This window comes from Colius striatus, chromosome 1 (assembly GCF_028858725.1).
Source record: "Colius striatus isolate bColStr4 chromosome 1, bColStr4.1.hap1, whole genome shotgun sequence".
NCBI lineage: Eukaryota > Metazoa > Chordata > Aves > Coliiformes > Coliidae > Colius > Colius striatus.
In genome coordinates this window covers 163277894-163305023 of record NC_084759.1, presented here as the reverse complement: position 1 = coordinate 163305023, position 27130 = coordinate 163277894, and the positions used below count along the sequence as shown (strand labels likewise).

The 27130-nt window shown below is 34.9% G+C and overlaps 1 protein-coding gene across 1 annotated transcript; it reads right to left on the bottom strand.

Annotated features, from left to right (window-relative positions):
• Positions 1-314: 314 nt before the first annotated feature.
• SLC6A15 (solute carrier family 6 member 15) lies at positions 315-25911 on the bottom strand. The gene is made up of 11 exons (XM_010210390.2): positions 25565-25911; positions 17284-17441; positions 16678-16804; positions 14788-14969; positions 13383-13493; positions 9348-9589; positions 9054-9246; positions 7875-8067; positions 4996-5155; positions 2206-2368; positions 315-848 (listed from the first exon to the last, which is right to left on the bottom strand). The coding sequence occupies exons 1-11, from the start codon at positions 25851-25853 to the stop codon at positions 477-479; spliced, it is 2190 nt and encodes a 729-aa protein (XP_010208692.2). The 5' UTR covers positions 25854-25911; the 3' UTR covers positions 315-476.
• Between the last annotated feature and the right edge of the window lie 1219 nt (positions 25912-27130).

Below are 27130 nucleotides of genomic sequence, written 5' to 3'. Positions count from 1 at the left end.
ATCATTGCTAACAAAATAAGTACAGCATATCTACATAAGGTATAGCCAAGTGTTTACACAAACACGAGTTTGGTGAACTACTTCTGAGCTCACTTTCAATACTGGGGAGTTAACCTGAAAGCAGAAAAAGGGATTTTCAGTGACATTACCTCTGAAACACTTTATCATTTGAGTGAGACCTGGGCTTCAAAGATAGAAAGCGTTAAATTTAGAAATTAATTAAAAAAACAAATTCTTGGGTATGCTGGCAGATGCAGGCTGCCATTGACTTTGAATATGTTCTCTTCAGTGCAAATGAAAACCCAGAGAATTAATCAAAAGGGAGTTTTCTCAACCTGCACGTACAGTCATGACATTTTAAAGACTGTCACCATGGAGCACCTGAGATTGCACCCTAGTAAGTGAAGCTGACCACTTCTCGTAGGAGAGTCATGATCAGTAAGTAAGAGATGAGAAACCAACAGCATTTTCTGCAGTTACAAATCAGACTCCGGCATATCAGGCATATCTGCCATCAGGTATCCAATACCATAACGCCCATTTGGGGCAGTATCCAGAGTTGGTGATCCAGTCTGTTTCCGATATATGTTTTTGCCAAAATTTGGAGACGGCACTTCACTTGGACTCTTCCCATTAATCAGACTTGTATTATCTCCCTCCAGATTAACAGGTTCCTTTATTATCCGGCCTCTTTTGTATGATACAGATGCCAAACTTCCAGAGCTGTCATCGATGAGGTTGCAGCGGCGCACCAAGAAGACTATTGGGACTGGCAGTATGGCCAACACCATCAGAGATACACAGACAATCGTACCCCATGTTGGATAGCTGTGGAACTCTTCTGTAGCCTGAGCAACCCAAGAGAAAAACCATTAATATATCTTTACTTAAAAAAGAGCAAACCTGCAGTCTTCACCAAGGCCTGCAGGTTTCAAACACATACTCATCTTCTTATCATCTGGCACCAGTTCAGATCTCAAATTAATACAGTTGTGGAGATGCAGGATTGCTATCTCTCTGCCAGTGAATAGGACCAAAACACTGTTCCACAGTTTCTGAGATGCTCAGAGCACTCTATCAGAACACAAATCAAGATACTCATGTTAGGCTTTCTGCTACATTTGTATGTAGTTGTTCCCTGATCCTTTAAAGGATGTTTGAAACAGAGAAGTGTGCAGTGTTATCTGTCACTGCATGGAAAATAGGTCCTTGCTCTGTATGCTAAGAGCTAGTCTAGAAAGTGACTATCTCAGATTATCCTGTGGAATTGTTCCACTTGGCATAAACATAATCTAAACTATAAGACATTTACTAGGCCAGTGACTGCAGCCCATACCTCTACTGCATTCATGAATCACTGGCCAACAGGCTCAGGAATGGCATGCTTGGTATTTTAAGGTATTTCTAATTTTTGAGGGCAAGAATCAAACATAGCAAGAGCATTTTTAAGGATCTCAGAATCCTGAGAAAGTAGTAGTGGTTATCTGGTTAGAGGCAGGCATCTACCCATAGTAAAGCTAATCTCTCCTATTTACACTTTACCTGTCTTTGCTGCCATATTGTCCCCCAGCTAATTTGATCAACTGTCTATTCAGAAGGGTCCTTGAAACTCATTTCTCTGACATTTTACTCTCTCTATATTTTGTATGACAAGCCTGTAGGAACAGATAAGGGCTGCTGAACCTAGAAACTAGCAGAACTCTTAGTAATTACCCTGTCTGAATCTCTTTTCAAACCCAACGTGCAGCATTGATTCTGCTGTCCACATAAGACAAGTTTTTTGCAAATCACTCTTATCAGAGACAGGTTTTAATGCAGCTGTTACCTACAATGTTGTATGTGATGAAATGGCTAAATCTCAATATTAAAAGTTTGTGTGATATCTGAAATGATTTGTCTTATCACACAACTAAATCTCCTAAGATTTAATAAAAGTGAACAACCTCTCTCTACCTTAAGAACTTTATCAACATACATCAAGAAACTTAAGTCAGAAAAGGCATTGAATGTTCTTTTTAAAGCAGAACTACTCTAAAATTTAAAAATGGTTGGGTTTACATTTAAGGTTACTTGAGGTAAACACAACCACATCATTATTTATACCAATTTTGATTTTCTAATTGTAATTTTTTTGTATTTTTATGTATTTCTGAAATACTTCAGGTATGGTTATTATGATGGTGATGGCATCTGTTATATACATACCGTCTCTTCAATCCAAGCATTGTAGCCAGGTGGACTCAATCCCATTTGGACAACACTTGCTACCAGCAAACACAACAGTACTAAAGGTGAAACATACTTCCACATGTAGTAATAATACTGGCTTGGAGAAAAGCCAAGCATATCCTTCAGATCCTCCATAAATCTGTGAAGGGAATAAGAGGTTATTCCTAGTATGTCCACTGAGATTTCAAGTATTACAATTGATGTATAACACCTAATTTGAGGGAACAGACATACTGAAAAAAAGTATGTATAGAAATGTATAGTTTAGATTACTTGATGGGCTGAAAAAATAGTTTGTATTATTAGTTTCAAACAGATGAACAGAAGGAACTGCTACACAGTGCAGTGACTTGGTAAACTACTTGCTGGACAGTGCAGGAAAGATACTTAAATTCACCCTTCTTTTATAAGATTCTTTTTTACATCTTCTTAAATTGTCTACTGGGTTGTTTACTAAGGCATGTGTCATTACTATTGAGGACATATGCAACTGGCACATCTTACAGTTTCTGCAAAATTAATTTCTAACCCACATGTGTGCTGCAGCGTAAAAAATAACCTCATGCATAAGCCATGGTTTCCATCATAGAAGTTGCTTAAATAAATCTTTTCTAAGTTTTAAATTTGCCTCCTTGTGCCTCAAATCACAAATTATGATATGAACAAAACTCCTATTTTTGCCTTTTTGACAGAGGAGCACATGGTTCCAGAGCCAGGAGAAAAAGAATATTTTTAGAACAAACTCTTTTGGACTGTGTGCAAGCACTGATTTGTTTTACTCCCTTGTGTTCTCACTCCCTTTTGGAATGTGCACCTCGGAAAAGCTCTTATAGTAATAAATATATTTTCAAAGCAGTTGTATAGGTGAAGATATTGTTGTATAAACTCTCCAAAAATTTTTTTAACTGCATGGTTTGAGGAATTCTATCTTCTGTTTATACTGCAATGAAACACAGAGTTCAAAAGAAGCCGAATTTACAATCCATTGTGCCCTCTACAGACAGCCTTTTCTTTCTGCAATCTCCACTTCTCCATCTCATGGAATATAAATCTACTATATTCACTTCAAAGATTTTCGTCATTTCCATCCTATTTGTTCTGTTTTAAAAGGTACCAAGTTCCTTTAGCACTGATTCTAGCGTAATTGGTTTTCCTTTTGGCTACAGGGACTCACATGTTGTCTTTTTCCTATGCTTTGGCTATAATTCCTGTTGATGCAATGTTGGGGTTTTTCTGTCTCATCAAAGACAATGTGTCTAATAAGACACACATATATGTATCTTTGTCTACAAGGATGACCCTTTGGTGCTATCACAAGTCACTGACAATCTGAAGTTCTGAATTCTGACAGGATTTGCAAACAAGAATGCTTAATGTTCCTAATGAAGGCTATTCTGGAAAAATAGATCAGAAAAAAATACCAGAACACTCCAGAGGCAAGTTCAGGTGGACATTAAGAATGAGAAATGGCTGTTAAAGTTTTACTATATCCTGTCAAAATCCCTTCTGAAAACATTAATCTGCTGCACCCTGATTCAGAAGCAAAGTAGTACTATGTTTTAGCTACATCTGAAAACTAACTTCCTCACAGGTAAGTTGCTGACTTTCAGCATGTCTAGCTTCACAGTGGAGGTCTACCTAAACAGACATTACCAACCTGAAAACTAGGTTATCTGTTTTATCTTTTGTTTGCATGTGTGAAAACATTTACATACTGTTTTCATGTTTATGTGATCAACTATAGGATATACGTGTGACCTAAGTGGGAATTCTGTCTTAATGAGTAAATAGACCAGCATCACTTGCATAGACCAGAAACAATGTCTGAAAACCACAAAATCAAATATTATAGTTTCATTTCATTGTGGTGAGGAACTGGCTGATTAGTCAGATCAAACAAGTAAAAAGTCAAATGAAAATACACTTATTCTATGTCACCTTTTGTACATGCAAGGGAATCACAGACATTTAAATTAATTCAAGGTGCTAGTTCTGCTTACGCTGTTTTATCTGTGGATGGCATGAGTTATTTTTGATACCAACTCTTCTATTCCATAAGCGTGGTACATATTGGTCTTGCTTAGCACATACATTCTGGTGATTTCAGTCATAAAATGTAGGGAGACTTGATGGTCTTTTCTCTTCAGCCATCACTGATAGAAGGTCATTTAACTTCACTGTTAACTGTGCTGTTTCCAAGTAAATTTTGACCTTGGTCTTTGTTAACATTTCACCTATTTCCTCTCTCACAACTAATACAAAGCACAATTAATTGCTACAACATCACAAACTAGATCTAATTCATAAACTGAAACCTTCTTATTTTTACTGTCATTAGAGTTTGCTTTGTTCCTTTCTAAGGCTAAATGGAACACTGTATATCTGTTCAGAATACTCATCCTCATTTACTGCTTAGTTATTACTTCTTCAAATCTTTCTCTTGCTGTCTTATTTCTATATAAATTCCTCATACTTGCTTATCAAGCATCCTTTCAAACTCTCTAATATTGTCTTTTTTACTGCATTCCCCTCTCTTTGGATCTGTTGCAATTGCTCTTTGGGTTTCACTACACTGTCCGGACACAGTGCATCTTGCTCCAAACCTGTCTTAAAAACAGACTAGATTCACATCCAGATAGACCTAATTTTTACTTACTTGTACCTACCTGTACATCTCGTATACTTCTCACAATATACTTAAAATGGTAGGAATTGTTGGAATGAATACTGTTGATACAGACAAGGAGATACATTTCCTTCACTTACTTGTCTATTCCATAAATTCGTGTGACTGCAATATTCTCCAAAATGACCACAATAAGCAGGGGCAGAGTAGCTGAGTAGTCATCAAACATCGTCACAAAATAATTTCCAGACCGCTGCACAAAGATCAGGCCAATGAAATATGCTACCAAGCAGCAGATGACTGAAATAAAGGACAGAAATGTGAACTGTAACTATAACAAAGTTCCATACACAAAGACAAATAAGAAGAATCTGTAACAGCAGAAATACACTTTGATGTATTATTTCACGTAATCAAAGTTGACAACATTTTACTTTTTAGGGAGTCTTAATTTTCAGAATATTAGGAATCCTATTTATTCTCCACATAACAGAAAAGTTGTGAAGTTAGAATTACCAGAATTGCTGTATTACACCAATCCAAATTAAGTAGTAGAGATTATCAAGGAACTTTCTTGTTATACATTTAACATAATGTGGCTGCAAGGCTAAAATAAACAGAACTAGTCATTAAGTCACTTCTTGGAGTTTAAAAGTGCAAAGAATTTAAGTTTCAGAATATTATTCTAAAACATAAAAACATTGAACAGACTTCCTCTAAAAGATAATTCACAGCATGAAGTTCCACTAGGATCTGTATAAACATGCACTAAGCAACAATGTTTCTGCCCTTTCTTTTGTTCAAGGACAACCCAAACCATGTTGCTTGAGTGTTTGATCCTGTATAACGAATCTCAATATCTTTTTTTTTTCCTACTACATTGATCAAGAATAGGACTGAATGCTTGAGTAGCCATAAAATAACGACATTTCTATTAATTGTGAAATCAGATGCAGGTTGAGCACCAGCAAGGCAGATTCTCCCACCAGAAGTGCCTTTTTTCTTTTCCCCAATGGGAACTTAAGTTAGGAATACACCTTAGCAGTCTAAGATTAGATTAAAATAATGTAAGTCAAAACATAAAATATCTTGACGGAATATACCCATCACAGAAATCCCAAATAATTAATATTGAATACATCAGTAAAAGGAAGATAGTGATAAATGCTGTGGTAGAAGACCAATCACTTTTTTCAGTCTTGTAGAAACTAGTGTTTAATAGTTTAATAGACTTTCAGAGAATAGAAATTTCTAGAATTAAAAAGATCACTACAAATAGATGTGAACAAAGTAAAAAACACAAAACAACATAGATAAAAGCTCCTTGACCTGAATCTTGTGTTTCACAGTGGATTTTGTTACTTACCCCAAGAAAAGAATCAGACCACCAGAACCGCAAATCTCCCATTGTGTCTTAAAATCACATCCCAAAAATACGTATCTTTAGTTGTAAACTAAGGCTCTGGTAGGTATATTCATAGTAACTTGACATACATGCATGCAGATTCCAATTTCAAAATACTTGAATGCAAAGTAAGTTTAAGCATATGATTTGTTTTCCCTGAACTCAAGAGAATCTCAAGTGGAACTGCAGTGTAAAAAGATGCAAATGTGCTCACAATTCTGTAAATTTCTATAAAAACTGAAGATTTGCAGTTTTTAAGCACAAACTCTAGTACAGGCAGAATCCTTGTTAAATCCCACTCATACTATATTAAGTATAATCCAGGCATTTCAATTTTATAGTTTAATTATAGAAACATTGCATCAAGTCATAATCCTTCCAGTACAACTGAGTTTAGCAAAAAATCATGCATACATACCACTCAAAAAAAAATACAAGAAAACGGCAGTTTTTTAATATTCCTTTATCTTAATAGTGTTTTTTTGTCAAATGCAGTAAAGTAAGGAATTACTGTACTATGCTCCATTAGTCCAGAGTAATGACTATACACCATAGTATTTGCATATAAATTTAGGAAGAACAGCTGATTTCTAAATGTCACACTAGTTATTCAGTAAAAATTTAAGAGCCAATTAAAAAAAAACTAAACAGAAAACCCACACAAGTGCTCAGTAGGGTAAAAATTCTGAAAAATCACTTGATTTACCTTTATGAAGAATTTTATTCTTAGATCTAGCAAAGCAAAAAAACCACATCTTTTCTGTTACATTTTTACTTATCACTTAGGTAAGGTAAGCCAAACAGTCAGGAAAGAGTAGTGCTCTGCTCTATCAGGGGTTAACTCTTGTATTATTATTTCCTGCATGGAGTTAGATAATGCTAAAGCTGCTTGCTAGATTTTTTATTTTCTGTTCATCTTGTCACAATCATCAATAAAAAAATTTCAATTTGCGTATAACAAAGTCCCTTGAAGCTGTCTTGACTATTTTCAGAAACCTAACTTTCACATTTTGTGTAGATGTTCTATCTCAAAAAGAGAAACTACTACAAGATCATCAGATTTACACAAACAGACTACACCTCACATAACTTTGGGTTTTTAAAAAAATTAGAAAACAACTAAACATCTTGCTTATGACCTTTTCCACATTCAACAGGGAAAAATACTTTCCTCTACAACTATACTGATTTTTAACATAATAAACATTTCATCATAAATTAAGGTATCATTCAGCTACTTAGGAATAATTGGGAGTAATTTGCAAAGTATTTTCATTCTTTCCTTTTACTTTGTTCTCCTGATGTGTAACACAAGCTGGAATGAAAAGTATTCTCTAAGAGCTCTGAAGGACTGGCCATACTGAAAATTATAACAGAAATCCTCCATTAAAATGTAAGCTCCAGGATGTTTCTGCTATTATAATGTTCAGGGAAAGATTTTACTCGCAGAGATATTAATGTGTCTGTACATGGAAGCAGTCTGGAATACAGTGACTTACTGCTCTGTAAAATGTCAGCACTGAAAACCTTCCTGTTGAAAAAACAAGACTTCAGCCTCTTAAAAAAACATTTAGTTTAATACTCTAGTGAGAAAAGAAAGTTCATGCAACTCACCAGTAAGAATTTCTTTCCTGACTTTGAAGGTATCGACAATGGGTGTGATGATGCCTTCAATGGTTCCAAACATACTTCCAAGTCCCAAATTTACCAACATGAGGAAGAACATAACTGACCAGAATGGAGAAGCAGGGAAGTGAGTCATTGCTTCTGTAAAGGCAATAAAAGCTAAACCAGTTCCTTGAACAGCCTGTCAGAGAGAAAAAAAATCCAGGTTATTCAAGGACAGTATTTTTTTTTTGGTACTGTGACAGTCTAACTTCATACAATCTCATTGACTAAAACTTGAAGGCAGAGTGGGAAGCTGCTACCTAATATGTGATTCTTCCAAATTTGTGAAATTAATACCATTTAACGAAACATTGAATTTGGTTGAGAATCTCCAGGTTGACTGATATTAACACATTTCTTTGACAGAATCATAGAAGACCAGGCCGGAAAGAAACCTCAAGGATTATCTGGTTCATCCTTTCTTGGCAAAAGCACAGTCTAGACAAATGGCCCCGTTAAGCCAAATCTCAAGAGCAACCAATGTTGAAGAATTAACCAGTTCCCTGTGGAGATTATTCTAATGGCTGACTGCTCTTATTGTGAAAAAGTTTCATGTCCAATTGGAACTTCTTTCTCTCTTTGATAACTTTGCATGAGAGCTATTGTATAGGACTGCTACTAAATACACCATTTTCTCCAGTAAGTATATAAATTACTTCATTTCTATCCCTATTTGTTTCAAATTTAAAAGGCAGGAACAGTGTAGAAACTTCTTATGTCTGCATCACCGATTCAACACTTCAGCTTCAGATACTGGGCAACTTTATTTAAAGACATCATAGTTAGAGGTGTTGAACAGGTACATGTCTCTTTAGTGTCTGGAAAAATCCTCATGCTCAACCATTATAAAAAACAGAACTGAAAAAACTTGACACCTCCTGAGGAGAGAAGGATAATGACTAAAATATAAGTCATTGTAGACTATATTAAGACATCAGATACAAAAGCCATCAGATGAGCTGGAATGCAGCTTTACACAGAACCATGTTTTCTTATGAGTCTCTACAGGTGTATTGCTCATAGGTACACTGCACTGATACTCTGTATATTTCACAGTTTATTTCAGGCCTATAAATATTCATCTTTTCTTAGTCTCTGTGTTAAAGACTTACTTATTACTCTTACCTTGTTAAGTTCATCTTCAATTTGACAAGATTTCAGACCCAGAGAATCAAAATCTTCCTCTTTAACTTTCTGAATAATGTCATAAACTAAATTGTAATCTTCTGCTGTAATGCTTGAGAAATTGATATGATGTGGGATAATATCCTGGCTCAGATTGCCTACTTTCAAAAGTTTTAAAATCTTCTCTGAATTTCTGTAAAATACAATAAAACAGGGAAATCACACTCAATGATCTATGCTAATCAATGAAATACATCATACAAATAATTTTTAAAAAGAAATTGATATTCATACTGGATAACACATTTTTCATTTATGATATTGGCTTTGAAGCCCAGAACTGCAAACACCACCAAAGTTGCCAGCACAGAAGTGAAAAAATTGATGAAGGCCACCAGTACAGCATCAAAATGGCAGTTGTTGTCTCTCTTGTTGTAGCTTGAAAAGGCAATGACTCCACCAAATCCAAGCCCTAAGGCAAAGAACACCTGAGTAGCAGCTTCTCTCCAGACCTTGGGCTCCAGCATTATTTCAAGCTGTTTGAAATTAGATATAATATATGTCAGCTGTTAAATGCATTTCTATTATATGAAAAGACAACAGAAAAAAAACAAACAGGAAGACAATCTACATCATAAAATGTGAAAGGTCCATGACAAATGTATTTGCATGATGATAAAATGAAAGTTGAATGTGACATCTAAAGATGAGGGAATGTATGGGTCAGAATTGCTATTTATTTTATATCCTATAATTGTTGAAGAAAAACATGCTATACAATATGTTCCCAACAATGAGACACTGTTGGAGCTACATGATATTTTAAATAGCAGCTAGTTATACTGAGTAATAAGAGAGAACACATATTCCCCCCCACCAGTATTTACTGTATTTTTTTACAGTGTATATATATTGACAATTGTTAGAGTTAAGACATATTTTGGGATGACAAGCTGTCTTAAAAATGCAATAAGTATGTTCAAGGTGACTTTTGAAAGAAAGAAGTCAACATGAGATACACATGCTTATATGGATTTCTATTACATGTAAATATGTAAAGCAAAATGTAACATATGAAATGAACACTGGCCACCACAATCTGTACAGTCCACAAGTCTAATTTCTCTTAATTCAGATGCCCTGAATTTACCCTTAAAAAGGTAAAATATATGACTTAAAAGGGTTATGTATTTGAGTAACAACCGTTTTGTTCATTCAGATGACCACTTTTCAATCAATTTCTTTGTAATGAGACATTATCTATCTCATATTCTTCTAGATATTAAATCATAAAAAAGAAGTACATGTCAAATTTAAATATTAGATTTTCTCAAGCTGCTTCAGGGCCTGCATTCATGTAACAGTGAAAGACCTTATGTCTATGCATGTGATTTACTTTTTTTTTTAAATCCTAGGTTTATTGAAAACAGTGAAACTAAAAAGCATCAGCAGAGATGCCAGCATCATTAGCCTGACTGTCTTACTCTGAGCAAAAAAACAAAAGTTGATGTGAAAACACTTTACAAAATTTTCCAATTTCCCATCAAGGTGTAATTTTTACTACAGATAGGTAGCAGGCACATTTTTATTGAGCTAAAATAAGATATATTTTTTTATAAAAAGGTTTTTAGGACAATAAACTTGTTCCTGACTTACATTTTTTGTTATAATTAAAATGCAGAAGTAGCTACCACACATAGTTCAACCTGCTGGACCACAGTCACACTAGAGCTTTTCCACTAGAGGGAGCTCGAAGAATAGTCTTTACCAAAGCTGTGACGTGAAGTACAGAAATACTTCTCACTTTCTGCAATCTACCACTTTGTATCATCACAGGTAGTAGGTTCGCAGATACACATAGCCTGGCGTTTCGAAATAAACTTGTAATTGATTTGCTATTATAAGGTACTTTCTGTGAAATTCTGGGGTCTTTGTATTTAAGCTTCATACAGTTCTGCAGCTTCATTGCCATAGTTGACTTCAGTGGGCTTTATTAAGCTTATTATTTAGAATTTCTACAAACAGAGAAATTTCCTCCTTCTTCATTAGTCCTAAACCTGAACCAATGTGTGCCAGTCCTCTGTTGTGCTGACATAGCTCCTCTGTGGGAATGTGTTCATTTGGTGAATAGAGGCTGAAAAGATGTCTTATCTACCTGTATAATTTATCAACCTAGATCAGTTCAACAATACTTTTTACAGTCTGTCTGATCAAATAAACTGTTACCACAATGGAGAGAATGGAATAAAATCACATGTGGAATCATATTAATTCCTTCAGGCAGTTTCTTATGAAACTATCGTTCATATTATTGATCAAGTACAGCAAAAAACAGATTACAATGAAAATACTTGTGAAGGTTTAGATTCACATGTATTATATGTGATTTACAGGCCTCCTAAAATTTAAACCACAGCTTAAATTTTGAGATGCAGAACTGAAAATCAATAGAAGACATTAAAACATTTTTTCTTTCAGGATTTTTTATTTGAACAGTTGTATAAAATTATAACTATAAAGTAAACATCAGCTATGACTATGATGGATAGGGAGAGAGCTTGAGAGTTCAGCACAGGACTACAAAGATGATGGAATGGAGCATCTCCCTTATGATGAAAGGATGAGGGAGCTGGGGCTCCTTAGCTTGGAGGAGACTGAGGGGTGATCTCATTAATGTTTACAAATATGTAAAGGGTAGGTGTCAGGAGAATGGAGCCAGGCTCTTCTCGGTGATGTCCAGTGATAGGACAAGGGGCAATAGGTACAAGCTGGGACACAGCAGGTTCCAAAGAAATACAAGGAAGAACTTCATTATGAGGATGACAGCACTGGAACAGGCTGTCCAGATGGGTTATTGAGTCTCTTTCCTTGGAGACATTCAAAATCCACCTGGATGAGTTCCTGTATGACCTACTGTAGGAGGTCCTGCTCTGGCAGGGGGGTTGGAACAGATGATCTTTAGAGGTCCCTTCCAGCCCTTAGGATTTTCGGTTTAATTTATGGAAGATGAAACAGCTGCTAATATTTAAGGGGGGGGTTCAATGTTTACTTTTCCTCAGTATTTAATGGTACTTGTCTAGCTAAAGAAAGGATTAACATTGTGGTCGAGAAATCAAATTATAATTTCAAGAGGTCTGTACTCTGTATCTGCTATAGACTTCATCAGTAAGCATTGCACTTCCCTCTCCCTAGATGTCCCAAATTTGCCTTAGTAATCTGCAAGTTCCTGCTGAATCATAACTCTCTAATACAGTGATAGTGAGTGAAGCAGAGAACAAATATGTATAACAATGCAAGAAATAATGCTATCAGAGGTAATTTTTATAGCATGACAGTTCTCCACAGGACTAAAACCTGGAATCAAAACAACTAACATTTTGTGTCCTGGCATTAGCCACTATGTGCATTGATTTTCATCATCTTGTTGTTTGGCTTTCATTTTTGAAATACCTGTCCTGTTCTGCTCTGTTCTATTATGAAATGGACTTGCTGGAAAGTCCATTTCACAATACAATATAAAACCCAGCATTACATATTCTCAAGTATGGTTCTGAATACTCAAATGTGCTGTTCCTGTAGTATAGATGCAGTTACAAGCATTTGAAAGGGGCACAGATAGGATTTAGATCTTGAGACTAAACAATGATTTGTAACACTCCTTCTCACCTCTGTAGTTAAAAAATCTAAAGTTCTGTAAGACACATTCACCACAAAAAAGCTGGCAGTAAAAAATGTATGCATAGACCTGCTGCTATCTCGTCATGACAACCATAAAAAACACGGTAAGGAAAGCTGAGTGGTGAGTACATAAAATACTTTAGTATTAAAAATAAGTCTCTTGTAGTTTGGCCTATTTTGCAGATAGCACTAACTTATTTCTAAAAAGGAACAATTTGTCCTCTTTCAAAAGGGAAAAGTTAATTATGTAAAGTCATGACAGTGTTCAAGATAAGGCATTTCACTGTGACATCCCAGAACTAGGCATTTCAATCCTATAGAATGGCAAGATTAAAGATTCACTTTTCTTTTCAGTATTTTGAGCTTTCTAAACATTCTGAAACCTGTAATTGCACTTTCAGTTGCTTAGTTTTGTAAAGGCATCTAACTGTTGGAACCCTTCACCTAAGATCCTTGGAACACTTAGAGCCTTTGAGCCCTTACGGTTTGATTTTGTGCTACTGATGTCAACAACAATTGCAAAATTGATCTAACCAAACAGAAACATGGCCAAATGTTCTTTGAAGACAATAAGCTTAACTGAGAGGATTCATAAATGGTCAAATTTCCACTAAAATTTCAATACATTGCATATATAAATTGAGCACATACCTTAGGGGTGAACATGTGAAAAATTCCATCCACTGACCCTTTGAGGAGCAGTCCTCTGATCAAAAAGCATAGAAGTACCACATAAGGAAAAAGGGAACTAAAATACATGATCTGAAAAACATTGAGAAGAAATTTAACAGGACATTCATGGAATTTACTTTCAGTAGCTTCACTCACTGCTCAGTATCTTTTGGATTGAATTGATAATTATTTGCTCTAAGAAATATGATGAACACTTCCCATTCCCCTTGTCTCTACAGAAGAGATCAAAACCACATGATTGTAAAATAAATTCCATACTGTACTGAAATAATACAGTTGCCATTGTTTTGACTGATAACAGAATAGCTGGTCTTCCAGAGAAATTCACACTGAATTTAGTGAGATGACAATGAAAAAGACAGAAGAACACTGTTTCAGAAATGCTTCACTTCACAAATGCACTTTTGTTCAAGTGCATAGCATGGTAAAGATATCCAACAGCATGAACGGAAACTCATTCTGTCTTCAGGAAAGAAGAGTCAATAGAAGTAATTAATCAATGGGATTCAAATCACTGAGCAATGCTTACTGCCAAATAAAACAAAAATTAGTAATCAAATGCAATCTTTCATTCTCCATCACTGAAAAGCAAATCTATTATGAACATTAAAGTTTAGTAAAAGGTTTTTCTCACTAAACATCTTTCTTTAACAAAGTTGTTTGTTTAACTAAAATATACTAAAGAAGTCACAAAAATTTTCACCTCAGTGCCAAATTTCTTCAAAGCAAAGAATCTTGCTATGAGAACAGACTGTTTTTTATCTGAAAATACCCCTGAGACTGACCAAGAAAGCAAATCACTCTCTAGCCAATCCAGCTGTCTGCATGGAAAGAAGACAAGGTGAGGTAGTCAGATGCAAAGGGATGGTTAGTCATTAGTCAGAGGAAACAACCCAGAACCCTGAAAATCTGCTATATTAATGACAGAGGCATGGATACCAACAATAGTAACAATAAAAAAAAAAAAAGGCAAGGCATTCTGAGGACCTGGGTGCACTACAATCGGTACTGTAAATATACATGGAAGTCTAAGACATTAAAAAATACATAGACTTTATGCTGTACACTGAAGCTGCGGTATAGTTATTTGCAACATTTACACTGATGAGAACAGAAATTACTCTTCTTCAGATCTCAATTTTCACTAAATTACTACAATTGCCACTAAAACTACTATAATTTTAATGCTTAACAACTAACATTCCTTTGCTTGAGATTATAAAAATATTGGGGTGAGTCACAGTTTCTAACCTGCTCCTACAGATTTCATGAGAATAAGGAGAGGGTGTGGTGAACAAAAATGGAATGTCTCGTGGAATGTTTCAAAGTAAAACACTGTCATTTAGGTAAACAGTACACTCACTTTGCCTGAAGACTGAATGCCTTTGATCATAGCTAGGCATACCATGACCCAGGCAGCCAGCAAGCAGATAGTCATCTTCCAGTTTAAACCCCCGCTCTCTGACAGAGAGCTGGAAATATTCAGTGCTTCTCTGTACCAGTAGTAAGTGGTTGCAGAACTTTTTTCACACTCTGGCTCCACAACTGTGAAGAGATGTTAAGAGGTAAAGAACGGGTTTAGGACACAAGTATTTTCCTAACATTTCATAACAATGTGATACCAGTTCTCAATATTTGTAATTGTGCCATCATTTACTAAGAAACTGAACTCACAGAGTCTTAAGACACTCTCTAAAGTAAGAATGACTGCTATCGCTGAAAGCTTTTGGGTATATCTTCTTAAAACACCCTTTTGGGATAATGTAGTTCTCTGCATACAATTGATGGGTAATGGGTTGAAGCTGGAACACAAAAAGGTCCATTTAAACATAAGAAAAAACTGTGAGGGTGAGGGAGCCCTGGCATAGGCTGCCCAGGGAGGGTGTGAAGTCTTCAAGACCCACCTGGACATGTTCCTATGCGGCCTGATGTAGGTGGACCTTCTTCTGCTAGGGGATTGGAATAGATGATCTGTAAAGGTCCCTTCCAACTCCTACTATTCTATGATTCAAGTCTTATGCAGAATTTATTTTTCATTAAAGTACTAAACAGTAAGCAGGCCTAGACAAAGATATATGTTCCCATCTATCATGCAGAAGATTAGACTGCCTACATATGATAAACTATGAAATGTCCTGAGTCAAGGTAATGAATGAAAGAAAGGAAGAATATACTCATTTTAAGAAACAAAACACAGGCATCAGATCTTCACTGAAATAAACTATCAAAAATGATAGGGTATTAACAACTATAATACTTCTCTTTGTTTAAACATCTGAACTAACCTAGTTCAGATGACCTCTACTGAAGCTGGGCTGACATGTTACATCTTAGTGCAGGATAAGAGTACATAAGCAATCATTATGGCTCAATTGATGGACAATAGTTTGTATAATACAGTGAATCTGACTATATGCCAACATTCACAAATACTAGTTATTTCAAACAACTGAAGCGAGCAACTTTAGCAAGGGCTAGAAAAACATCATACAACTTTTCAAGTGTCCGTAGTTATGCTCTTTATTAAAGGGGTAAAAAAAACACCAAAACCCAAAAGACAAAAACCTCACAAAATTCAATATCTGAAATAAAAGGAAATTAGAAGGAGTCTTTTATAGTTCAATGGCAAGGATAATGCAAAGTATGTAACAATTACCAGGTAACCAAAACCAAAGGATAAGGAATTTGCAACACTGTTGTACAGTATGTCCATGTAAGACCATCTCATTATAGCAACAAATCAATGATGGATTATTTCATTTCTATTTGTTTACAAAGCAAACAACACTTGTACCATCCGCATTGTATTGATGTTAACAGTTTTCCATTTTCTGCTATATTAGTATGCAACACTTTTTGCTAGGAGATATCCTACTAATTGAAATGTAGAAATATCTTTCTTTCACCTTCGTTTTCACCAAGGAAGCACAAAAATCCAGTATCAACATCAGAAAAAAAAGCAATCACAAGATTTTTTTCTGTAACATACTAAATAGCAATCTCCCACCTTCACTACTCTTTAAAATGCTGTTAACACTAAAATGCTAATAAATATGCGGTATTTTTCAAATACCGCATATTTATCTTAGATCAGGTTTCTTGTATTTTTTCCAAATATTGATGGAAAAGCAGCTCTGCATACAATGCTTTTTCCCATAAATATCTCTTTTGAGTTGTACCTTTTTACTTTTTGTTTGAAATATAAATTTGTATATATTTCATATGATTTTTAAGAATATTAATATAAACTTACAGGTATGAGATGTATTTTTAACCAAAGGACACTGGTCCCATGGTAATGGCTGCTGAAAAGACTGAGAAAAGTAAAACAGACTCCATCCAATAATGACATTGTAGTACAGGGCCACAAAGAAACATACCTATAAATAAATAAAAAACAGATCAAAAAGTTATATTTACTAACTAAATTTGTAAATTAAAAAAAAAAAAAACCCTACTGAACTTCCTCATAGCTCTGTGTATCAGTCACTGAACCTAATTTTAAATAAAATAAGTCAGAAAAAAACCTGAATGACTTGCCCCATTAAAGTATCTGACATATTCTAAGTCTTTTTTTGTTCTGTATTTATCATGTAACAGTTAGACTTTCATAGGCATTTTATCTCCAGAAGACTACTTTGTCCCCTAGTTCCTAATTTCAAAAGAATTGCAAAATACAAGTTGACAAGTTTTGCAGACCCATCTACTTTTTTTAATGTACCAATTTAAATTTTAAGATCTTCCAAAACACTGTGAACTGACCCTGATGCTGAGCTACATGGCTTTTCCTAGCAGTAAAAAAGAAAGTCTAAATCATACACACTGAAAGCAAACCACACAATTAATGTTGAAGACTTACTACACAGCTTGCAAATCCAATTCCTCCAAGTTTGGGGCTGATATAATTCCACACACCAATACTCCCTCGGCGAATCCTCTGCCCCACAGCAAGCTCCAAGAAAAAGAGTGGAATTCCTACTATCAGTAGCAAGATCAAGTATGGCACAAGATAGGCACCTATGAAAGAACAAAGCACAAACTAGAGTACATAGAAGAATCAGAATTTGACACAACAAATATGTGAAACCTAACAACCTCAAGATTGAATTAGTGTCATCCACTGCAAAACATTTTTGATCACATGCAAAAAATAATTTTACCTGAATCCTGGCCATGCATATGATATTAAAAACTCAGAGGCATTGAATTTGTAAAGTGAGTTATTATCTAAAATAGTTGTTTGCTTGTGTGAAATTTTGGGCAATGTATCAAACTTTTAAGAAATATGGTGAGGCAGTAAGACTGAAGTTATAAAGGAAATGTAGAAAATATTGTGCATACAACATTCTGAATTTCATCTAATCTTAAGCAGTTCCAAAAGATAGTCTCTTCATTTCCCCATGTGCACTTCACATGCTCAGAAAGGGGGTTTCACGACTTATAGAAGAACATTTCTACGCAGCTAAGCAGGAAAACTCTTATCAGCCCATTTCTATGAGACATAGACTAGAGACATGAGGTGGAAATGAAATGGTATGCTTTAGATTCAGATCTTGCAGTACGCAGAAACTCTCTATTACTTCATCTTTATACATATGTATATATTTAAAAAAAAAAAAAAAACAAAAACACAACTCCTTTTTTCAAGGTCTTATTCCCAGGAAGTGGTCATACACATTTCTAACTTAAGGATATACCTCCATTTATTTCAGTAAAACTAATTGCAAGCAAATATATCCATTCACTAAGTGCACCAAGTTCAGAGCCAAACTTTCTACTTGGTACTGCAGAGTATTCAGTACTAGACCCAACAAAACATGTAGGCATCACCAATTAGCAACATAGCATCTAACTTTCAAATGTGTGTCTCTTAGCTGCAATAGAGAGTACTGTGCTGGGCAACTAACTCAAAGGGCTTAGGGCTTTTGATTGCAACTATTATAAGGCTAAAGAAAATCAATTGAAAGATTCAGACTGCAGCATGTTAGAGCAAGCTACAAAGTAAAGATCTAAAGATCTCAGAAGCTTAGAGTCAGTCATTAAGTTCTATAATCAGTCTATTAATCTCTGTGGCAAAAGAGAAGCTGAGCAAAGCTTGGAAACCAAACTGGGATTCATCCACAGCTCCAGCTATATTAAGTTTCCTCATCCAGCCTCAACTTCCAAGAGCTCTTTTAGTTCCCATATCCTTGGTAGGCAGCTTACCTCATGATATACAGTTTATTTTAGAAAAGCTAAACTTTCTTATGCTGTACAGGAGGCCTCAGTTTTTCTGCTACTATTCTGCTACCTATCCACTCCTATTTAGGTCTACTTGCCATTTTGTTCTTCATGAAATACACACAAATTGGATACCACCCTCTGCTATAAAGAACTTACAAAGATCCTAAGCATGAAGTCAACTACAGTCTTCAATCTAAGAAACAAAATCTGAGAAAATCTATTGTGCCCAGACAAAGAATATTGATCTCACCACAGAGTCTATAGGCTATTATTATCAATGAAATAGCTCACTGTGTTTCATGTTCAAATGTGAGGAAAACTGAGGAACACATTCTAAAATGAGGGGGATTATCTCTCTTAGGAATATATAAGACAAATGATACCATTAAATACCCTTGCTTGATCAGAAACATTCTCTTAAAACTTCTGTGAGACATAAGTATATTGTTAATTCACATTGCAAATAAGAAGCTTTGGCATCACAATCTATAAAAATTTGGTCATATAATTAATTGAAAGGCAATAGAACATAGTTTTAGATTGTATAACACTACTGTAAATGATACCTGACGTCTTAATTGTGTTGCATAGCTGAACAGAGACAAGCCTTAACAACTCAAAAAAAGTGGGGCCTAAGTGACTTACCCTGTATCCCTCTGGATGATTCTACTAGAGCAGGAACTGAACCCACCTCTTCAGTGTCCCAGTCCACAACCTTAATCACAAGGCTGCAAAGTTAAGCACATATTTAAAGACTGGGCTGACGTGGGTGTTTTATGGTGCAATATCAATGTAAGTTGCAAGATTTATTTGTTAGATTCAAGTAAATGAGTTAAATAAATGTGGTCTTAAATCCACATTACATTTTAAATGCTACAACCCTGTAATTCAGTGTGGGTAGTCAGTAGATTTCATCTTTATACTGCAGGCCCTGTGCAGAGCACCTGAAGCATTGGTCTTCTGATCATTCAGACCTGTTGAGTCCCCTTCTGATCTTGTGCCCCTCCCCAAAACAAAGACATAATGTAAAATAGTGCATGTATGAGCTTCAATACAACATAGTTTGGATGCAGCTGCATTAAACAACTGTATAGCACAGCTGCAAAGGGCTTCTGTGCCCTACAGTCAACATGAAATCACAATATCTCTGGACAAGTTTTTTTTTCAGGCTTCCCTTGAAGTTAGACATACTCTAAAGAACTGTAAGACATCTTTGCTTCATCATAAAGCAGAAACACTATAGAAAGAGCTGAGCATTTGCCAGTGCATGAAACCAGTCTTTTTTTAATTTCCATTACAACAATAAACTATACATGCTAGCCTTGAATGGCATCCTACAACCAGTAACATTGTGTGCTACATCTACCCATTAAGCAGCCTTCTGAACATTAGAATTCTGTGTTGTGCAGGATCCTCAGGTCCCCTTTCTACATTTTCAAAATTAATCTGTTCTAAAGTCACTTTTTTGCATGTTTTGGCCTTAAAGATTCATATTAAATAAATTCTATTTTTTAGAAAAAAAAAAATAACCCAAACTCATCCTTCTTCACTAGAATGAATGACAAAGATACAAAAGATTTCAGGACCTGGTGACTGTTAATACTTTGCACAGCACTGCCTTGGTTTCTTATTTTTTTTATTTAACCAAGCACCATAATGGGATAACTGGTAAATTGTCTCTCAGTACTACACTATGTACTATATTTGGCAATATTACAGATAGAAGAGGGATATTAACAACAGTGTTGAATTAAGTTCTTATCAATCCTTAGGAGAGGAAAAACAACACACACCATTAAAAAAACCCACTGATCCATAGTGATTAAAGAGTTGGAAAATAAATTCAGAAGCAAGACAACATAACCATTGCCACCTTGATACTAAAGAAGACCTTTTCTTCTAGTCATTCTTGATTTAAACTAAAAACATAGTATCTCTCCATATTTGTTTCAACTGCTGCTGTGCTAGTTTTTAATGAAGTATTTAGTGTCTTGATTTAATTCTTACTCAATGAAGGTGAGCTTTACCACTATCTTGAAGGGACATCCCAGTTCTTACAGCTTATTGGACACTTACTAATAGCAAGCTAGCAAGCAGCTGATGTTCAGATGAAGATCACATTATTTACAATGTCAAATGTTAAAATTTCCAAAGTTATGAAAAGTGGGCAACAAAACACTACAGGTTTCCAGTCTGAGCACCTGTAAGTTAAATTACTTACCATTACAAAATATAAACTGGTTTCAATCAGTAAAACTCATGACAAAAGGTTCTATGTTTTACCTGTAGCTTTGTTGACTTTCCTATTAGTAGCCACTAGCCTCTCACAGCTCAAATATTTTCAGGTGTGCTTATTTATAAAACTGTGTTTAAAGGATGAAAACCCACTTAGATGATATGGTTTCACAAATAATTATATTTGCATAATAAGAACAAGATATTTTAAGCACTCTGAAGTACAACTAAATTTCAAGTCTGATAATAGTTTGAATTAGAACTCACAAAATACTACCAACATCACCAGCGAATTCAAGACATTGATTATGAATTACTGATCAAAAGCTAAATATGGAAGCCACTGAATCCATAACTCAGTGTTGGACTACAAGGGATAATTTGTTTTGTTCCTATTCTGCTTGTATTAAACAATCAGACTGTAGCTTCTAATGACTACTCAGTTTCTAACTGTTTACATATAATCTCCTCAGCAGTTCTCAGCAATAGTTGCTGTGCTTTTTATTAGACACAAAAATTAACTGTTCAATCTGCTGGTATTTCAGAATAAAATCCAGACTACTTAACTGTAAAACTCATTATGTGACTCTACCCCTGTCAATCTTTTCAAAACAAAATGGCAAGATGATCTGCTACAGATTTCCCTATGCTGTTCACAGCCTTTTTCTGTTTATCACTGTTTACTAGTGATTTGACTTTTTACATCATAGAGATACTACAAAGACTGACCTTAAAAAAAAATTTAAAAAAAATCAAGAAAATTAAGTTAATGTTCATGAAAATGCAATACAAAACCTTTAGATGTGCACTACTTTGCAGATTCACTGTAATACATGCAACACTACAAGCACCTCTTAGGTGTTCACTTGTCTTCACACTAACACTCAAATATCACCTATTCTAGCAGAACATCTACTTTGATGTTGGTACTTTTAATACATGAAAGTACCATTTCACTTCTGCTAATCTTAAAGGAAAATGATGACTCAAAAGAATAAACTTTAAATATTTACTTTGTTTCAAAAAAAAAAAAGTGAAAGGTGTGAAAAGCTATTCACCAAATGATACCAACGAGCTGCAGGAAAATAGACGTCTAGCACATCACTATTTATTAGCTTCACAGTGAGACTGGGCAGACTCAAGTGGCTTATTTTTAAAGGCTTGCCACTGATTATAGGATGCTGTGGCATCTCTGAACCTACTGCATGCTAACATAAGTTATGAAATTGTTATATAGGAACTATGCCTATCTGAACACATCTACTTGGGTCTTAATACATTAAATGAGTAATAATTAAACTGAATAGTGTAAAATGCATTAAAAAACCCTTTACAGCTAAGTTAGAGCATAATCAGCTCCAATGCAACTCATTTTTGTGAAGCATCAAGGAATAAACAGCTTTTTTATCTGCTGGACTGCAAAGAGCGGCAGGGGTGCCTTAACTGAGAGATGGAGACTGGACATTGCCTACCAAGAAGACCTGTGGTGAGGAGAAAGGTGAAGAAGGCGGAGAAATCTGTAATCATCAAAACTTTACCGAACACCTTCAGCTCATTCACAGAGCTAAAAACTGCTTTGGGCCCTCTCTCTTAGCCAAAAAATGAGCAGCTCTGAGTCTCCTCCCTCGTTTTTTTTTTTTTTTTTGGATACTTCCTGCATTACAGCTACATCAAAGTTTGTCCCAGATGCATCCTAACCTCTTCTCTCACCTCTCACAAGAGACTTTTTTCCTGGCAAGTGACAAACTGCAAAAGCCAGAAAAGAACTATTCAGTCTAACTGTAACTTAGTTGAGTCTTACTCTAAATATTTACAATTCTGCACGAATTACAGCAACAGGAAAAACTGTTAAAGAAATAAAGCCAAGGAAGTTGTTTTGGTGGTATAGAGCAGACACAGAAATAGAGGAAAGATATCTCTGGTTATCAGTGCAGTATAGCAGCACACAAGTTACCTTTACAGACAATATTGCAGATATCTCACCAAAGCAGCACAGAGCTCTGAAATGAGGAGTTCTGGCATACCATGAGCAATAGCCATAAACAAACCCAATCCCTTTACAAAACAGGGAGGTAAAGACCCATTTTTTTCTCCACAAAATCCTCTAGTAATACACATCTATTTGGGCTGACTTGTCTGTGTCTTTTCTATGTTTATTTTGTTGGTTTTGTTGTTATTGTCACAGAAGTTTAAAAAAAAAAAAAAAGAAGCCAAATCAAAGACTACTACATGGTTAGGATTTGTTTTCTCTTTTACTGGTGGCTTTAGAACACAATATTAGAAGAAACCTATGAAGGAAACCAGTGAGTTAACTATAGCTTTTACTTCTCTTTGGTTTAAATTTTAAGTCTATTTATGAGTTTATCACTGTTAATATATTCTCCTCACCTGATGGTATTTGCCAGATGTAAGTTCACACAAAACTGAAGGTGGAGACCTAGCCACATACTTCACTGAAACAATTCTAATGGAAATCCACAGAAGAGCTGTTTACTTTATAATCAGAGATTTCAACAAGTATTTACAGTAAAGTTTTCTCAGCAAAAGACTATAGAGCAGGTCTGACACCAATGTTTAGAACTAAATATATATGAAATAACATGCATACCAGAAAACTGGAACATCATATAAAATGTGTGTAGGTTTTTTCCACACATTTGAATTCTTCCCTAACTCTTCTCCTCCATTCTTTTATGCACTTGTGAGAATTACCTGTTCACCTGCACACATATACACAAGCACCAATGTACTTTAAATGTTTCAATGTTTTGTGTTGTCTGCTCCATCTCACACGGCTAACTTGAAAACCAAGAAAGGTTTAGCTCTAATGATCCTTTGCTTTCCTCTGTTGTTCTAAATATTGCAATTTGCTAAAATGTTGCAAATTATTAAGTCAAATATATCCTTTTCTCAGACACTTGCATAAAACATTATGTCTCCACAGAGACATCTAAGTTCTTGCAATCACCTGAAATTTCAACCTGAAATTGATCCAAGTAATGAGCAAATTTCAAGTTTGATCAATGAAGTACCATAATCCCTGAAGACTGGTTTGGATTTTTTTCCTAAAATCTGAAATTATTAATTAATTGAATACATTTAGATTTTATCTGAATTAAATTTACACTCACTGGTACTTTAACACCAGAAAGAGAATCCAAAGGGCTTACAAAATTAGTAACTTACTACAGTAAACACAGACTATCAAAAGGGTCATAACTACACAAAACAAACTGCTGTAATGCATTATCATTAAGACTACTTTTGACACCATACTTGGGATGAAATGATACTGAATATAAACATTTTTAATAGGTACACCTTTAATTACAAATCAGTTTGTTTTAAAAATTGTGAATTAACAAATACATTATTTTTTTTCAACTAGTATTGATACGTATCAATTCCATACTGTGTCCAGTAGACTAGGCAAGATTGCTGTTCACTGAAAAGCTTTGTTTTTTGAAAAGCTACATTCAACATGTTTTCTAATTAATATGACAGTTATAGATGAAGAAAATTTTAGATTCCACAGAAATCACTGAATCAACCATTGAAAAACTTTCTCTCCAGAATAAAGGAGGATAAAAAACGAATTTAAATGTGAGGAGGAAAAAAAAAATCTTAAAATCATTAGATACATAAGAGTTGAGACTTTATCCAGGAATGTTTGAAAGTATAAAGTCCATTTTTATTGCTTGGACTGATTGTAAAGGATTATACTCTGGTAATATTCTAGGCTCATTTCTAAATTCCTCAAATTTACCAGTTTTGTCATTCAACATTTAAAATCTATCATAAATAAAATGTTCTTTATTTTCTATTCTGCAGTATAGATTCACTTTTTGTATTATAAAAAGTTACAGGTTTCCTTTGAATTCAGCTAAGTAATTAGCTACAATATGATGTGTACTAATGTCGTGTAGTAGGATACACTATAGCAGAGGATAAAACACTAATCTGCATTCCTAGAGGAAGGAAGATATCCAGATTCCTACTCCATACTCTATTTAAGGACTCAGATGGATAGATAACAAATAAACAGCCTGATGTTATTGTTTCAAGTGAAAGGTAATTTATTATTTAGAAAAATAGTTAAACCGTATAACAGCAAAAAACAGATGCAATCCCTTAGTGTAATGATTTAAATTATTCATTATCAGTTACAAAATCCTTTTGCCTCCAATAGTATTTTGTTGTTCTTGCAGAAAGTAAATTGTGATCAAGTGGCCCAGGAGTTAAAAGTAATTAAAAAGTAAAGGTGTGAAGCTTGGTATTGCTAAATACTAAAGATAGAATACTTCTTGAGTCATTAAAGTGGATGTAGATTTAATGCCTTGATTTATTGTCCAAGTACACTAAAGAATACTTTAGCATAACAATAGCCAGGACCTAAATAATGCAACCTCTCCATAAATAAGTGTTTTGTGTAGCCAGTATCTTGAACACTAGTTAAGGTCAGATCAAGAACTCTCTACCCTAAAATGAAAACTTAGAGAAGAATCTGCTACTTACTTTAACAGATGTACCTAAACAATCATGTGTTTTTACTCACAGGCTCTGGTAGATATTAAAAGACAAACCTGACACCTGGAACGAGTTTTACTATGGATATGTCTGCTAACCTTGAAATCTTAAAAGGTTAGCTTCATTCAATTACTACCAGCTATTACAAGACTTACCTCCACCATTTTTCTGACACAGATAAGGGAATCGCCACACATTCCCCAACCCCACAGAAAATCCAACTTGTGCCAGAATATATTGGAGTTTGCTGTTCCAAGCAGGTCTTTCATCTTCTACATCTGAGCCTTCTTCAACATCTACATCTTTTTCTTCCTGATCATCAACCATAAGTTCACTCTTCTTAAAGGCATCATCTGAAGAATCCTCATTAGAGAGAAGGTCTTTAACTGACTCAATGACATCATCATCTAGTTCTCTTTTCACTACCTTGCTGTTCTTAGGCATTTGTAACACAAGAAAATCAGTAAGGAAGTTCAGCTGAGATAGATGGACAAGTGATGAAGAAAGCTGTCCCTCTGCTTGGCCAAAAATACTGAAGAAATAGACTGAATATGGTGCCTGATGAGTCCTTGATACCAGGGAATCAAGAGTAAGGACTTCTGTTTCTGAATGTTTGTCCTAGTTAAAGTATCTGTGAAAAAAAAAAAAACAGGATGTTATACCATTATGAAGAAGAAACTTAATTTAGAAATCATATGCTTTGGTTTACCCATTTCTGTGTATCTCAACGATTTGACAAGAGGAGAAAGAGAGACGAAAGGGATGTTAAACCACTTCTGAATTATAGGAGTTTAAGTTCGGACTTAAATATGTATGCAAAATGCACTTAATTCACTTGGCTGAGGGTTCTGGTTTGGGGTTTTCTTTCCTAAAGAGTGATAGGCTAATTGCCCATTTTTGACAGTATAACAAGATTCTTCTTATCAGGCATCTCATATAAAATTTAGAAGCCAAATTGCAGTACTTCCTTATTTAACAGCTGTACTTTATTAAAAATGTATTTTAAAAAAAGTAGAACACTTCAGAAAGTCATGCAGTAATTAAAATTTTTATATATAGGATGCACTTATATAAAGCAAGGGTGACTTATTTTCCCATATTCCTCATCAAGGAATACATAATCACAATCACATTTTGAAAGGTGAAATACTCATCTCTCATGAGCTACGATGCTTCAGCTAATTCATCAGAAACAGAAAATAATTAAACATCTCTGAAACATCTAAAAAACTGTAATCGAATCCATTTTAAAAGCCTGCTGTTTCAAATGTGTATGTATAGACACAAAAAATGCCTGCATTTGAATATGTGTTTAACACAATGAATCATTTTAAAAGACATATAGACTTGCTTACTGATGCCATAATGAAGGTAACCATAAGATTTTGGGAAGGAATGCTTTTTGGCAAATTCTTCACTAATCACATGGGATAAAACTAGTATGTACAAAGTCATCTGCACAATTAAGAGTCTTAAAAGAGATTTAGATTATGTATTAAGCTTCATGAAAACCCTAAAGAGGGAATACACAAAGAGTTTAATCAAGAACTGCATACTGATGAGAACTAGAAATTACACTGAGATACATAAGACCTTTCAGCTTTTGCTTATGGACTTGTCACAACATCTGGTCAACAGGATGAAGGTTATAACATGTTCTGGTGAACTAGCACATGTTTGAGACGTGCAAAGCATTACTAGGCCCGTAGGACAATAATTGA